This window comes from Cygnus atratus, chromosome 1, assembly GCF_013377495.2.
Source record: "Cygnus atratus isolate AKBS03 ecotype Queensland, Australia chromosome 1, CAtr_DNAZoo_HiC_assembly, whole genome shotgun sequence".
NCBI classification, from domain to species: domain Eukaryota; kingdom Metazoa; phylum Chordata; class Aves; order Anseriformes; family Anatidae; genus Cygnus; species Cygnus atratus.
The window spans coordinates 192,066,437-192,081,143 of record NC_066362.1 but is presented as its reverse complement, the minus strand read 5'-3'; the positions used below and the strand labels follow the sequence as shown (position 1 = coordinate 192,081,143).

The 14,707-nt window shown below is 41.7% G+C and overlaps 1 protein-coding gene across 2 annotated transcripts in view; it reads right to left on the bottom strand.

The window, feature by feature from the left end:
* The window catches only part of ALKBH8 (alkB homolog 8, tRNA methyltransferase), a 50,389-nt gene extending 36,738 nt beyond the window's left edge, over positions 1–13,651 (bottom strand). Inside the window, exons 1-6 of one of the 2 annotated variants that reach the window (XM_035542693.2) lie at positions 13,590–13,645; positions 11,937–12,119; positions 9,164–9,307; positions 3,062–3,302; positions 1,801–1,932; positions 877–972 (exon numbers count right to left, since the gene is read on the bottom strand). In XM_035542693.2, the coding sequence (XP_035398586.1) occupies positions 877–972; positions 1,801–1,932; positions 3,062–3,302; positions 9,164–9,298 (604 nt within the window). In that variant the 5' untranslated portion in view covers positions 9,299–9,307; positions 11,937–12,119; positions 13,590–13,645. Of the gene's footprint in view, positions 1–876; positions 973–1,800; positions 1,933–3,061; positions 3,303–9,163; positions 9,308–11,936; positions 12,120–13,589 lie in introns of both variants that reach the window. The other variant, XM_050711079.1, reaches the window with a different exon arrangement.
* Between the last annotated feature and the right edge of the window lie 1,056 nt (positions 13,652–14,707).

The window sequence follows — 14,707 nt, the reverse complement described above, 5'->3', positions numbered from 1 at the left end:
GAGTCCTTCGATGAATTTTTAGTGTGCTATTTTACCAGAGGACATAATTTATATTCTGTTGGACGTAACACCCACAAACATGTTAATAGCACCCCTTTCACAAATCTATTGATTTTTATTTTTTGTTTTCCCCCAATGAAGTATTTCCATTTATGCTCTTCTCACACATAAAGAGCACTAGCTGTAAGACTAGAAAACACTCGAATATCAATGCTTTTATGATTATATACAGTTTCACTGCTAGAACCACAAAGTAATCAGAATCCATCTGTTGAAAGCTACATCCACCACAGTACCCATGCATGACCTTAAACACCTTCAGGTTTCATATGGGTTTAACCCCCCTATTTTACTATTTTTAGATCTAAGACTATAAGATGACTCACTTGATCTGCTCTGACTTCATAGCTCTCATCTCCAAATAAGAGTTAGTCAAACCTTTTCAAGATTGCTTTCAGTCCAAAGGAAAATTTTGTTGTGCATCCAGCAAGCTTCAAGCTCATCAAGATAAATATATATTGCAATACACACTGCAACCCCAAATTAATATGCAATTTTAAACACAAAATCATTTTATGGAACAAAAGAAAAATTAAGTAACAGTAAAAGACAATTACAATCCCAAAAGCCTTATTTGATTTGACCTCAACAAAGGGCAGCAACTCCTGGCTACAAGTGTCTGTAAAACAAGCTTCAAGTAGTCACTGCAGTCTGGAATGGATCCCATTCACAAAAGCACTGTTCAATGTGTGCTTAAGATACAGTGAAGGTTCTTCTTTCATTACAATCTCACATCCATACCTCAGTGAGGATCAAAGGCTTTATATAATAGTTCAAATATCAGTGCAAAGTACTATTTCATAGGGAAGTTCTCACCTCCAGGTAAAGGTTTGTCTTTATCAACATTGTTGTTATCATAGCGAAACTCATATCCAAAATGTTTTACTTTTCTATGCTTTAAAGTCTTCTGGGCTGTGAAAAGACACAAGTTTAAAATAAGATTAGACTACATAAAATAGTAGAGGCAAATTGCTACGCTTCCCTATTCCATTTGAACTCCGATAAACCTAAACATTCTTTAAAGAGCTAAAACAATCTATGTGACCCTTGTTATTCATGGCACACAATTCTTCTGCCTTGTTACCTTTTGTAACTGTATCAGGCATTCACTGTTTTTTAAAGTCAAACTGACCCTGCTTTTGTATATGCAGGAAGTAGAGAGTACCATTTTCTTGACTCCTGTTTAATGCATCTTTATTCTTGCTTTGACCTCTGGCCTAGCACTTGATTGATAACCTAGGGATATAGCAAGATCCTTCACTTTCACCAGTCAACAAGTTATATGTTAACTAAGGTCAATATAGCCATTTGTGTTGTTCCAAGGAAAAAAAAACACCAAAATCTTGAAGTGAATTCCAAGACCGATTCACTTAAGAGATTTGATTCCACAGAACTCGTATGAAAGCACAGAAGCATCCAGAAAGTGTGTTTCACTAACTTATTTCTGATTTAAAAGAAAGCAAGCTTTTTAAGTAGGACATAAGTTTTTTACAGAAGACTGTAGTTGTTTTTGGATGTGGCAATCTTATTCAAGTAAATCTGTATCAGGATATCACTTCAGACCACTTTGCCCCAGTAGTTTGTCACTTGTAATATAAGACCCAATTTCTAAAATACCAAAAGCAAATACATGATTTCAAACAATACATTTATCAAGATGCAGACTTTCTTGTAAACTGAAACTGTAGGAAATAACAGCATAAAATCATAGGAGGTACAAATTTCTTCGGTTTTACCCACCATTTTGAGCATCTTCATCTCCCATCCAGTCAATACTTTCCAACATCCTCCTTTCTTCCTCTGGAGAAACTACCTTTTCAATGACTAGGAGGCCTGGAGGCAAGTTTGTAGCAACAGCATTCTTCAAGAAAACTAGGGTGTATGGAAAAAGAGAATATTGTCACTCTGTAGGGAAAATAAAACCAGGTGTTCCCCATAGGATTATTTGCTATGTATGGGAATATATTATAGCTGTAGGAATATTTGCTTTAATGATACAATGGAGTATCTGATTTGGTGAACGAGTAATTCATTTCTGACACAAGAAAACAGGGTAAGGCCTAAATTTTGCATCACAAAAAGCACTTTTTAGATTTTACTGTGTAAAACTGGTAAGACTCCACACTACCCAAACGCAAAACCACCTGTGATTTTCCTGTCAAAATAAAATAACGATAAAAAAAATCCAATCATTTCAGGATTCTACCAGCATTTTAGTTTTCTACAATTTTGATTTACCTCTGCTTATAGCTAAAAAGCGGAGTGCCACTGTAATTCTAATATTCCACCTACCACTAACAGGAAAAAACATGATTTCTTATTTTCTATTATTTTTTTGATATTTGATGTCTAGGGAAGCAATTCGTAACCAAATACAAACAACCATAATACAAAACCTAGAAAAACAGAAAATGCCTGTGGTATAGAGGCCTTCAATTTGATGTCCTTATTTTAAAAGCTTTTCACTGACAGAATGTACAAACCATGACCTAGAAGTCTTTTCACTAGACACTATAAAAACTCATAGACAGAGGAACCATTCTTGTACGAAATAGCTTACAGTCAGCCATTAAAAAAGTTTGAGAAAAAGAAAAAAAAGCAGAAATTTTATTCTGCCTATTTTCAGTCTTGGAGCTAAGATAGAGATCACAGGACCATCACCACACAAGAAGTCCAATGAAGTATTCAGAGATGCCCTGGGTCCCAATTTAGCTCCTTAATCACAAAACCTTCAAATGCAGCACTGAAAGGTCTTGAAACTACTTAAGTGGCCACCTTGTGCCTCCAAGTAAAAAGAGTTCAAATTGAAGTATCCCATCATTGAACACAAAGACAAAAAATACAAAGACAAAAGGTTATTTTCTGTGCTGAATCTTAGATTCTGGCTTTCATTCTCTTTCCTCTACTTACATACTGTGTGCTTTTAGCTGTATTTACAGTCTAAGAAGTAAAAGCAAAGAGAAGTATGCAAGGAGTTTATAGGTAAGCACAAAAATGATACCTTTTTCCACAAAATTACTATACAGAACAACATTTTGGCCAGAGTCTCCCAGTGTTAATTCTTTTCCATTGAGAGCATCAAAGGCTTTCTTGGCTTCTTCCGTTGACCCATATTTCACAAATGAGTATGGTTTATTCGGTGGCATTAAAAGTGCTTCCACCAATCCGTATTCTTCTACTGTCTTGAGCAGTTGGTGTCTACCCATTCCATTACCTAGGCCAGCATTGGCAATAACTAGGTTCTATGTGAAGAGAAAAAAGAAAATTTAGAATTACTGATTACTGCTGATTGAACTAAAACTAACACTCTACTAAGAAATCAGCTCTCAATAAAAACGAAGCAATCCCATGATTACTTTTTAATATATTCCACACAAAATAGTTACATTTCAATTAGCTAGGTGTATGAAGCTAAAGCAACCTCTGTCCAGCACAAATTCTGGTAGAAATGCTTGCAAATGCTATTATAAAATGACTTAAGCTTCAAACTGGCATAGGCAAGAAGCGTTCTGTACGCAAAAAGTGACACCTGCAGACATCATTTTGGAGTTTTCTAAAATAAATTTTTCCTAGAGCCCAGTTACTGCTAACAAAAACAAACAAAAAAAACTCCAAAGACTGTGATTCCTTTTTGTTGTCGTTGCTGTTATGAAAGTTTTCTTTGTCAAGAAGTCTTTCTAAGCACAGAGAGACCGATATTCCCAGTCACACCATACACCAGATTCACCAAAAAAAAAAGTGGTCTCTGTAAACAGACCATTTAGTTCTGCTCCAACACTCTCATCTGAGAATTCACCCTTTTTATTATTTTTAATAAACAAAAGGGATTTATGCCCCATCCTTATTAAAGCAGATTACTTTGAGCACAATCATAGAATGGTTTGGGTTGGAAGGGACCTTAAAAATCACCCAGTTCCAACCTCCCTGCCATGGGCAGCAACACCTCCCACCAAACCAGGTCGCCCAAAGCCCCATCCAGCCTGGCCTTGAACACTTCCAGGAATGGGACATCCACGACCTCTCTGGGCAACCTGTGCCAGGGCCTCACCACCCTCACAGTGAAGAATTTCCTCTTAACCTCTAATCTAAGTCTCCCCTCTTTCAGTTTAAAACCATTCCCCCTTGTCCTATCATTATCTGCCGGTGTAAAAGGTTGCTCTCCATCTTCTTTAAGACCCCTTTAAATACGGAAAGGCTGCAACGAGGTCTCCCTGGAGACTTCTCTTCTTTAGGCTGAACAGACCCAGCATTCTCAGCCTTTCTTCATAAGAGAGGTGCTCCAGCCCTCTGACCATCTTCATAGCCCTCCGCTAGACTTGCTCTAACAGCCCCACATCCTTCTTGTGCTGGGGGCCCCAGCCCTGGACGCAGCACTCCATGTGGGGCCTCACGAGGGCAGAGCAGAGGGGCACAATCCCCTCCCTCCACCCGCTGCCCACCCCTCTGTTGGTGCAGCCCAGGATACAGCCAGCCTTCTGAGCTGCTGGCTCATGTTGAGCTTTTCATCCACCAGAACCCCCAGGTCCTTCTCTGCAGGGCTGTTCTCAATGAGATCTTCTCCCAGTCCGTGCTCCTGTCTGGGATTGCCCCGGCCCAGGTGCAGCACCTTGCACTTGGACTTGGTGAACCTCATTAGGTTCATATGGGCCCACTTCTCAAGCTTGTCCAGGTCCCTTTGGATGGCATCCTTTACTTCAACTGCACCACTCAGCTTGGTGTCATCTGCAAACTTGCTGAGGGTGCACTCGCTCCTACTGTCTGCGTCATTAACAAAGATATTATATCAGTACAGCTCCCAGGACAGACCCCTGAGGGACACCACTCGTCACCAGCCTCCACTTGGACATAGAGCCGTTGACCACCACTCTCTGGGTGTGACCTTCAAGCCAACTCCTTATCCACTGAATGGTCCACCCATCAAATCCATCGCTCTCCAATTTGGAGACCAGGATGTCATGTGGGACCATGTCAAAGGCCTTACAGAAGTCCAGGTAGATGACATTGGTCGGTCTTCCTTTGTCATCATAGAAGACCACCAGACTGGTCAGGCAGGATTTGCCCTTGGTGAAGCCATGTTGGCTATCTCAGATCATCTCCTTATCCTGTATGTGCTTTGAAAGTGATTAACTGCTTTACTCTAGGTCTTCATTGTGATTTATGTACAAAGTTATCAATGAGTATGCAGTTTGTGATACTGTTGCTGGTTCGCTAAATATTAGAAGAAACACAAGATAGAACTTTAGAAAGGACTACTATTAGAAAAAAAAGATATCCTTTGCAAATCCACAATCCTTTAAAAAACATTTTTTTGACATCTAGAGAGCTATTTGCTATAACTGAATGTTCAGTTTAATCATGGAAGTTTAAATCCCTTTCTAAGGCCAAATGAGGATGCAGTCTTGAAGTTTTGACTGAGCCCTGTAACTCCAAACAACTAGCAACAATTTACTCAGATTGACTCCATCCAATACCTTTCCAGAAAGCTTTCACACAATCTTTTCCTTAAATGCTATAAATGCTCTATGACCTTTTCTGAAAGCAGCTGGCAAAGCATTCAATAGTTTCAAATTGTAGTGTTGCACTTCCCTAAAAGACAGAAAATTATGTTTAAAACTGAACAGAAAGATTATTAACAAAAAAGAAAAGATTTTTTTTAAATCAGTGAGCACACCTGAGATACTGCTGTGATTATGCTTTTTGTAATGGCTCTGTTAAACTTGCCGTTAGCGACACATCAGGCCGTCCGTACCGATCACATTTTTCAAAGGTGACCATATCACTAATTATTATTTTCTGGAATGTTACTAAGGGGGAGGCCCGTGTGTGCAGAGGAAATGAGGAGACTCAAACCAGCGCTCTCACTGGCTGTAGGCAGGTCACCTACAAAGACGTTCACTACACCACAGCAGCATGCAGAGAGATTGTTCACATTCTCATGACTGAGCAATTTCAGTAAAATCACTTATTACACAAAGCCTGAAAGCATTTTCTGTACTCTCTGCACAAGTTTGTTGTGATTTAACACAGCAGGCAGCTCAGCACCACACAGCCATTCACTCACACACACCCCGCCAGTGGGATGGGGGAGAGAATTGGAGGGGAAAAAAAAGTAAATGCTTGTGGGCTGAGATAAAGACCATTTAATAAGACAGAAAATGAAAGTAATAACATGTACAAAACAAGAGATATACAATGCAATTCCTCACCACCTGCTGACCAATGCCCAGCTCCTCCCCAAGCAGCAGTCCCCCCCAACCCCCGCCAGCCACCCCATATTAATTCTTCGACATGGCGTCATATGGTATGGGACATCCCTTTGGCCAGTTGGGGTCAGTTGAATGTTCAAAGGAAGGGTGCCCTCTACACATCATGCAGCTGATGCTATGTGGAGTGAGTGAGTTACAATGACCACACAACGGGATCGAATAGGAAAGCCCAGTCACCCAGGAATCTGGGAAGTGATCATAGACTGGCCAGAAGGCAAAGATTTTGGAATATCACCAGAGGAGGAGATGACACATGCTGAAGAAGCCCCACTGCATCATAAGCTACCAAAAAATGAGAAGCAATATGCCTTGTTCACTGGTAAGTCCTGCCATATTGTGGGGAAGCACTGGAGGTAGAAGGCTGTTGTATAGATTCCTACAAGGCAAGTTGCAGAAACTGGAGAAGAAGAATGTGAATTGATCCAATCTGCAGCAGTGAAGGCCATCCAGCTGGCTTTAAATACTGCTGAACAGGAAAAGTGGCCAGTGCTCCATCTCTGTACAGACTCACAGATGGTGGCACCCCAGGAAGAACTGCATCAGACAATGAGACTTATTTCTGAAACAACCTCATAGGTACCTGGGCCAAAGAGCATAGTACTGAGAGGGTATATCATACCCCCTCTTATACACCAGCCTCTGAGAAAATCGAGGAATATAATGCACTGTTAAAGACTACACTGAAGGCAATGGGTGCTGGGACATTCAGACATTGGGACACACATTTGGCAAAGGCCACCTGGTTAGTCAGCACTAGAGCATCTGCCAACCAAGACGGACCTGCCCAACCAAACCTGTTATGTAGCGTACAAGAGGATAAAGTCCCTGTAGTGCACGTAAAAAACATGCTAGGGAAGACAGTCTGGACTATGCCTGCCTCAGGCAAAGGCAAACCCATCCATGGGATTACTTTTGCTCAAGGATCTCTGTGCACTTAGTGGGTAATATTGAAAAGTGGGGAAATCCAATGCATACCTCAAGGGGATTTAATGTTGGGTAAGAACAGCCCATGATTTGAACTGCATGATGTTAATTACGATACAATACTGTCTGTCATCACTACTATGATTGCTATATGTCATACTACCAATGGTAACATAGTAAGAGTCACCCAGATAACGCCAAATTAATTTTGATAGAACTCGACAAGCACGGTGGTGATGGAATCAGAAGTGGCTTCAGCATGCAGCAATCCAAGAGCACACACCATCTCTTCTGCCCTGAAAGACTGTTGTAACAGGTGGAGCCCAGAGTCATGAACTAAACAAACTCAATGGACATTTTATATATGTATATATATATATACATAAACATACACAGGAAAAGTGGTGATTAATGTATTGGGAAGTGCGGGACCTGAGCATGACATAAATGATATGGAATAAGTGATAGATATTGTCCTGGTTTTGGCTAGGACAGAGTTAATTTTCCTCCTAGTAGCTGGTATGGTGCTGTGTTCTGGATTTAGGATGAGAATAATGTCGATAACACACTGCTGTTTTAGTTGTTGCAGAGCAGTGCTTACAGTAAGCCAAGGACTTTTCAGCTTCTTGTGCTGCCCTGCCAGCGAGGAGGCTGGGAGTGCACAAGAAGCTGGGAGAAGACAGAACCAGGACAAAGTTCATCACTAGCACTACGATTTTGTTTCATACTTTTTTTTTTTTTTTTTTTAAAATGTGGTCGTCCATGAGGAGCTTGTTGGACCCCACAACTACTCTTTGGATAGGTTAGACAGATGATTAGGTATCTGGGGCAGAGGGGAACAAATCCTAGATCATGGACCACCTCCACACAAAACTAGGGAAGTGCTGTCCCTACCCCAAGAAGGGTACAATATATACAAGACTGCTGGGTTACTTTAGAATATGCCTACATGGTGTGAAATCCAAGTGAAAACCAAGCCCAACTTTGTTACAAAGCATCAAGATCTAACAGATATTTCTGTATCTGAATGGGAAGAATTTTTAGGATCAAGATGAACAAAGCTAGAGTAAGTGGTATAGCTCTGCAATATGTTCCAAGCCAAGTTAGCAAATTCCCACAACTGACAGACGGAACTAAGACCCTCGTGAACTTTCTTTCTGCCTGAAAGTTCCCACCACTTATCTTTCGCTACACCAGTATTTGCCAGGTCCACTTCTGATCTCCTGAAACTCTCTACTGTAGCAGAAAAGTAACAGATCAAACAGATGGGTAGTTTGCTGGTAGGTTAGGAAATAAAGCATCTTATGATAAAGTTCATTGACTGTCATAAGAAAGAAGCAAAACTGCCCCCTGTCTAGTCCCCTTTTGTGCACAGGAAGTTCTCTTTTTAACAGCTGAAAGTCAGTCAAACAGTTCAGTTCCCACAGAGCCACAGCCTGAATCAATTTAGGTGAAGAAAACAATGTGGAAAAGATTTCTAAGACAGACGTGTTTGTTGTTTTTTTTTTTTTAAACCAAGGAGTTAACAGATGAGACAAATTATACTTGATGGAGAAGTATAGCAGAAAAAGATACAAAAGCTAAAAGCCAGAGAAGAAAAGAAATCATATAGAAAAGAGGAGAAAAGCACATCTCCTTCAAAAAGGTAACATTTCTCATGCTGTCTTCTCCTCCCCAACTCAGGGAGCTACTGTTTCAGATAAAAAAAAAAAAATCTTACAACTATCAAAGCCTCTCCGCAAACATTAAACTGATGGAGTACACTTCTGCTTTGAACTCAAGAGGCACAGAAAACCTTTAATCTCAGGAAGTGCTTTTTAGAGGAGAACTGCATTTTAGACAAAGTATATGTGAAGACGGAACACAGATAAACAGCATTTTCTCATACCATCAAAATCAGAACTGGAAATCACCTGTGTGGCATGGGAGACACACTCAATGCCCTCATGTCTCATCAACGTATGCTGAGCTCTGACCTGCTTCCTCATTATCTTCTTCTTCATTTTGTGGATTTTCAAGTGATCTTCACCAGTTCTGTCAACTTCCATGTTGGTGATCTGGGAAGCAAAAGTAACAACATATAGTAAGCACCTTGCCTAAAAAAGGAAATACTGCTGTAGAGAGATACAGCAAACCTCCCTGTCTCGTCAGTAATTTTTAGGACACTAACGGGGTCTGTCTTCGGACTGGTGCTGTTTAATATCTTTATCAAAAGATAATTCCAGACTTCATGAACTACTGGGGGGCTGACAAAACTGAGTCTGCAAACTACACTATTCCTCAGTCAATAGGTCAATTTTCCCCATTTTATAAGTTTCTCTAATTAACTCCTCTATTAAAAGAATGTAAAATAAATCTTTTAAAGATTGCCATGGTATTCGATTTCATTTTCCAGTTTTTATCTTTCCCTTTACTTCTTTATTCACAGTATCACTACATCCAGTTGCAGTTTTTATGCTGCCTGCCCCTCCTGTTTTCACATAATAGTTTCAGTTGGTTTCTTTTTATCTTTTATATGTGGAACTCCCATGAGATTTGTATGATCTTAGCTTCTAAGTTAGTCAGTGCCTCACTGAATGCTCAAGCTGGAAATGAACTGTTCCTGTTTAGCCTCCTTTTTCATAATTACCACTTTCAAGTGAATATGTTTGCCAAAAACTGCTTTTTTTGCACACATAGATATTCAAGGACTAGCAATCAAGATGCTCCATACCTCATTTAGCACACCTTCAAAGACCGAACCTTAAGTAAATCACACACTTGTCATGAGAAAAAAAAAAAAAAAAAAAAAAACAGAAAACTGTGTACATCTATTAACACAATGAATTTACTGGCAACATACCATTTACCTGCCAATAAGCTACCAAAATGTAACCTCTTCATAGAATACAACCATAGAATGACTCAGGTTGGAAAAGACCTCCGAAATCATCTAGTCCAACCTATAATCTAGTACTGACAAGTCCACCACTAAACCATGCTACTGAGTTCTCCATCTACACATTTCTTGAAGACCTCCAGTGATGGTGACTCAACCACTTCCCTGGAAAGTCTATTCCAATGCCACACAACCCTTTCAATAAAGAAATTTCTCCTAATATCCAGCCTAACACACACACACACACACTGGCACAACTTGAGGTCATTTCCCCTCGTTTTATCACTTGGTGCTTGGGAGAAGAGCCCAGTCCCCACCTTGCTTCACTGGCCTTCTCCAGGTTTTGTTGCATCTTTTGCCACTTCTGTTCTATCACTTAGATCACACAGCAGCTTCCTACACCCCTCTGAGCCTAGCTTCTTTTTCTTTCTTTCTTCACACTTTCTTCAAACCCAGAGGAACAGTCCAGACTTCCCTTCAGACTATGACAAAGCTGCAGACACTGATGTGGCTAGACTTTGCCTTTTTTTCTTTCCCCAAAATCCTCATAACAATATAGAGTTGGACAATCAAACTGCAGCTGTCTGTCCTTTCCCATTTTTTATTACTGTTGAACTGATAACAATCTTTCCACCTCATTTTCATATCACCTCAAAAAAATGTTGTGGGGTTTTTTTGGTCTTTGTTTGAAGAAAAAAGTTACGACAACCACAACTATATTTACTTATTTAAATGTGTCAGCTGCTTTCACAGTCTATCATCCATTTGCATATCTTCTGGCTTGCAAGACTTCATAGCTCATTCATGATATCTAAGCTGCAGACACAATCACGGCAATATGACAGTGTACTACAGGAAAATGGTAAAGGTCAAAAAAGTTTCACAATAGTAGTTGATGCAACTTTGTTTTGAATGTCTTAGCAAATATTTTCTTTCAAACAAATGCAAATATACTAATAAAATTGTTATAAACACATTAAAGAGACACATAGTACACATAAGTATATATTCCTTGTGACTGCTGCAGCATTACCGTCATCAAAATGCACAACTACTGCCTGTACTGAAAGAAATATTCTTTAAAGGGAATGAGAACGATGACAGCAGCAGCAAGTAATAACAGATTCCAAAAAGGAGCAGCATAAACACTGCTGAAAATTCAGTCTATTGCCTCTCCTCACCATTTTTTGGTTCTTTCTCCCGCCCTTACTCTTCCACTCACAAACCCAATTCTACAGCAGTCTCCAAATGAATTCAAACAATAGGCAAAGAAATTGACAACAACAATTTCTGGCAAAGCAAGCACATTAGTGGCATAGCAGGCTCTAACAGTTCTATCCTGAAACTGTGTCAGATTCCCACTATCAACTCTGAGATGGTGCATGCATGGCCATAACAGTCAGAACCCTGACTTCCTGGCCAAATAGAACTATTGAATTTTTACAGAGATCCTGACCGCATAAAATTAAAACGTACTCCTGAGCATGACAAAAAAACTAACCAATTACTAAGCACCACGATCCATCCTACCACTATGAGACTTTTGCCCGTTCCTTGAGTTTCTTATTCAGAGCTAATTCAAGCATAACCATGCTAACATGCAATGTACAAATAATGTATGAAAAGGAAATCTTCCTAGTGATAAACTGTAACAGGGAACAGTTTCTAAAAAAGGAGACTACAGAAATTATTATTTCCTGTGACTTCAGAAACATAAAGAGTAGAGGCTGAAAATCTCATTTGGTTATAGAGCCAACCCTTCCTGTAAGATTATTTTTCATTTTGAATTTGTTAGCAAACGCCCTTACCAGGCTTCATCCAATTTGCAGGCTTGTTCAGCAAACTTATCCATGAACAAGATGTCCAATTGACATATTTGGTCCAAATGTCTTGGCCTGCTAGCCTTCCTTGCCACACTTGGGTGAAAGGAGGCCAGTAACTTCACGGACTGCCCACGTGCAGGTTCTCATCTTCTCAGCAGTCTCAAATTACTTCAAAAGAAAGTATAAGAGAGACATCTTTGATTCGGTAGAATGGGGTTACAAAAATAGTAACAACATGGGATGGTTTACTTTGTGGAACCATGCAAATCTGGTTCAGAAGGAAAAGCATGTAGCTACATTGCCCAGACCAGAAAGATTGCTAGTGGGAAGCCTGTACAAAAGAGACCCAGATAGAAGAAAAAGGATATGGAATTGAACAGATCAGGCCTCTTACGAAGTATCTACACTTCCATGTACTGCATGACTTGAACCAATCCCAGGGGAAAGCAGCTCTGAGTTTAGTCAGGCCTCAGACAAAAGGTCCTTACAAATTCCCACATCCTCCAGGCAAAAGCCAAGGAGTCATGGCCCAATACTTGGCAAACTAGCACAGAAACCATACCTGAAAGACTACTTTATATCCTTTCACTACCTCTGAACTAAGCAACACAAGGGCCAAACAAGGTATGACTCGGAAGCCTAAACAAAGGTATTTAGAGTTGGTGGAGATGCCCCAACCCATGCTGCCTGGCCTTGCAGCTGCTGCTCAAAAAGCTGCAGACTTTCCCCAGATGCTGTGTAATGCTTGTCAACATCACCCAGACGCCCCCAACCCCTGAAGACATCTCAGACAGCATCACCTGCCTTTGCTGGGACAGCACAACCCTCTCTCCATCTTTGTCTAAACTGGGCCTGAATTCTCTGCCTTGTCAGTTGCCTGAAGTCAGTTTTGCAGCCACAAAACCCCACAGTCTGCCATAATTTCAGAGTTAAGGAACCATGCTCAGTTGTATGTAAGCGTATGCAAGTAGATACCTGTATTTGGTGGCATCTCACACCCACTTTACAAAGCCCAACATGACTATCGGGGTAGAAAAAAAAAAAAAAAAAAGCATGGAGCAAATACACTGAAACAACCTCCCTTGCAATTCTAGCTCAGGTTACAGCATCAGTAACTGGTCTGACATTACAACAGGGGTTAATTTAAAGTTTAGCAGCCACCCGCGGGATGCTGGTGTGTGCAGAGCTGAGCGGCTGCTGCCAGCGGGGGGAGCGCTGCGCCCACTTATGAAGCTCGGCAGCTTATCGTCCGGTTTGGGGACAGTTTTGTTCCCCAGAAACCGAAACACAAACATAGGCAGACACCGCATACACACACACACATCAAAACTCGTGGAAGTGAAATTCATGAACTTTGATGGCGAAATCTGGATGTTCCAGCATGGCCCCAAAATACCCGAAAGCGCGAGCGCATCCCTGTCGGTATCCCCACCGCGTTTTCGCCACTGAAAGCCAGCACCTAAACCTCCCACCCATTTCCCTCAAATTTACGGGCTCTGGGCACGCATGAAAAATAGTAAAATAGTAGGTATTTTTAAAATAGTAAGAGTAATAACAACAAGAATCTGCGCACACTTTTCCGCCCCCCTTTCCGTTGGGGAGCTGCCCCCCTCTCCCCCAGCCGGCCCCGCACGATACCTGGCTGGCGGCCGCCATCTTGGGGCAGGCAGTCCCGCCCCTCCGCCCGCCGACATGGCGGCGCCCCGCCCTGAGCCCGCCCAGCGGGACGGGTCTCCGCCGGCCGGCGAAGGCTGAGGGAGTCCTTTCCTGAGCAAAAACACTGCTGGGAGGTCGCTGGGTGGAGAAAGAAGGCTCTCTCCGGTTGTGCTCGGGGCTCTCCGATGGGTTTTCCCGAGCGCTGGCATGGGCTAGGGCCCTGTCACGGTGCCCGGGGAGCCGCGAGGTTGGGCGGTGTGCGGCGAGGGGGGAGTGGCCGCGGCCCTCTCGTTCTGTCTCCTGTCACAAGCACACGGTTGTTTTTCCTCACTGAAGTGCACAAGATCGTCGTCATCCTCGTTCCAGTGTATAAATTCTTTCTCTGAGCCAGCAGCGGAAGCACAGCAACATTTGAACCCACATCCCCAGTGGGGCAACAGCATTCGGCCCCGTGCTGGGATCAGTTGTTTCACAAAGCACAGTGTTACATACACAAACCAGAGCAGACCCATCCAGCATACCCTACCCACAGCTGGGACCCCAAAACCTGGCACGGAGCTATCACCCAGAGCTGTAATGCTGTGAGTGCCCGCAGAGGCCACCACTGCAGCCAGCACTGATCAAATGACCTTTAGCAAGCCCTGCACTAGAGGCAGAGGAAGGCAAAAACACAATAAAGCTAAGGCCACATGAAGACTAAGCCAACGTTTGTATTTCCCCACACTGCTTCTCTGCTCATGAGTAACCTCACTAAGGCTGCTTAGTAAATCTGCACTGCTGAGCAACCTGCTCCTTGCTGAAAGAAGTACCTGCACGGCTCACTTGCTTCCTGTGCCAGAAAGTCATCCCCTGAGTCAGAGAGAAAACGCCTAAGTCTTCTCTACCCTTCATTTTTCTCTGCCATCATAAACTAATCTAGCCTTACGCTACACCTCCACCACAATATAACCTCTTCCCCCTTCTTTCTCTAAAACAGTGAAGTTCAACATTACCTACTTTTTTCTACTAGCAGGCTATTCTCACTATAGCTTATTATCTAAAAACTGCATATTTTTTTTTTTTTATCTCTATATAACTACCAGGCTGGTTTCTTTTCTCTC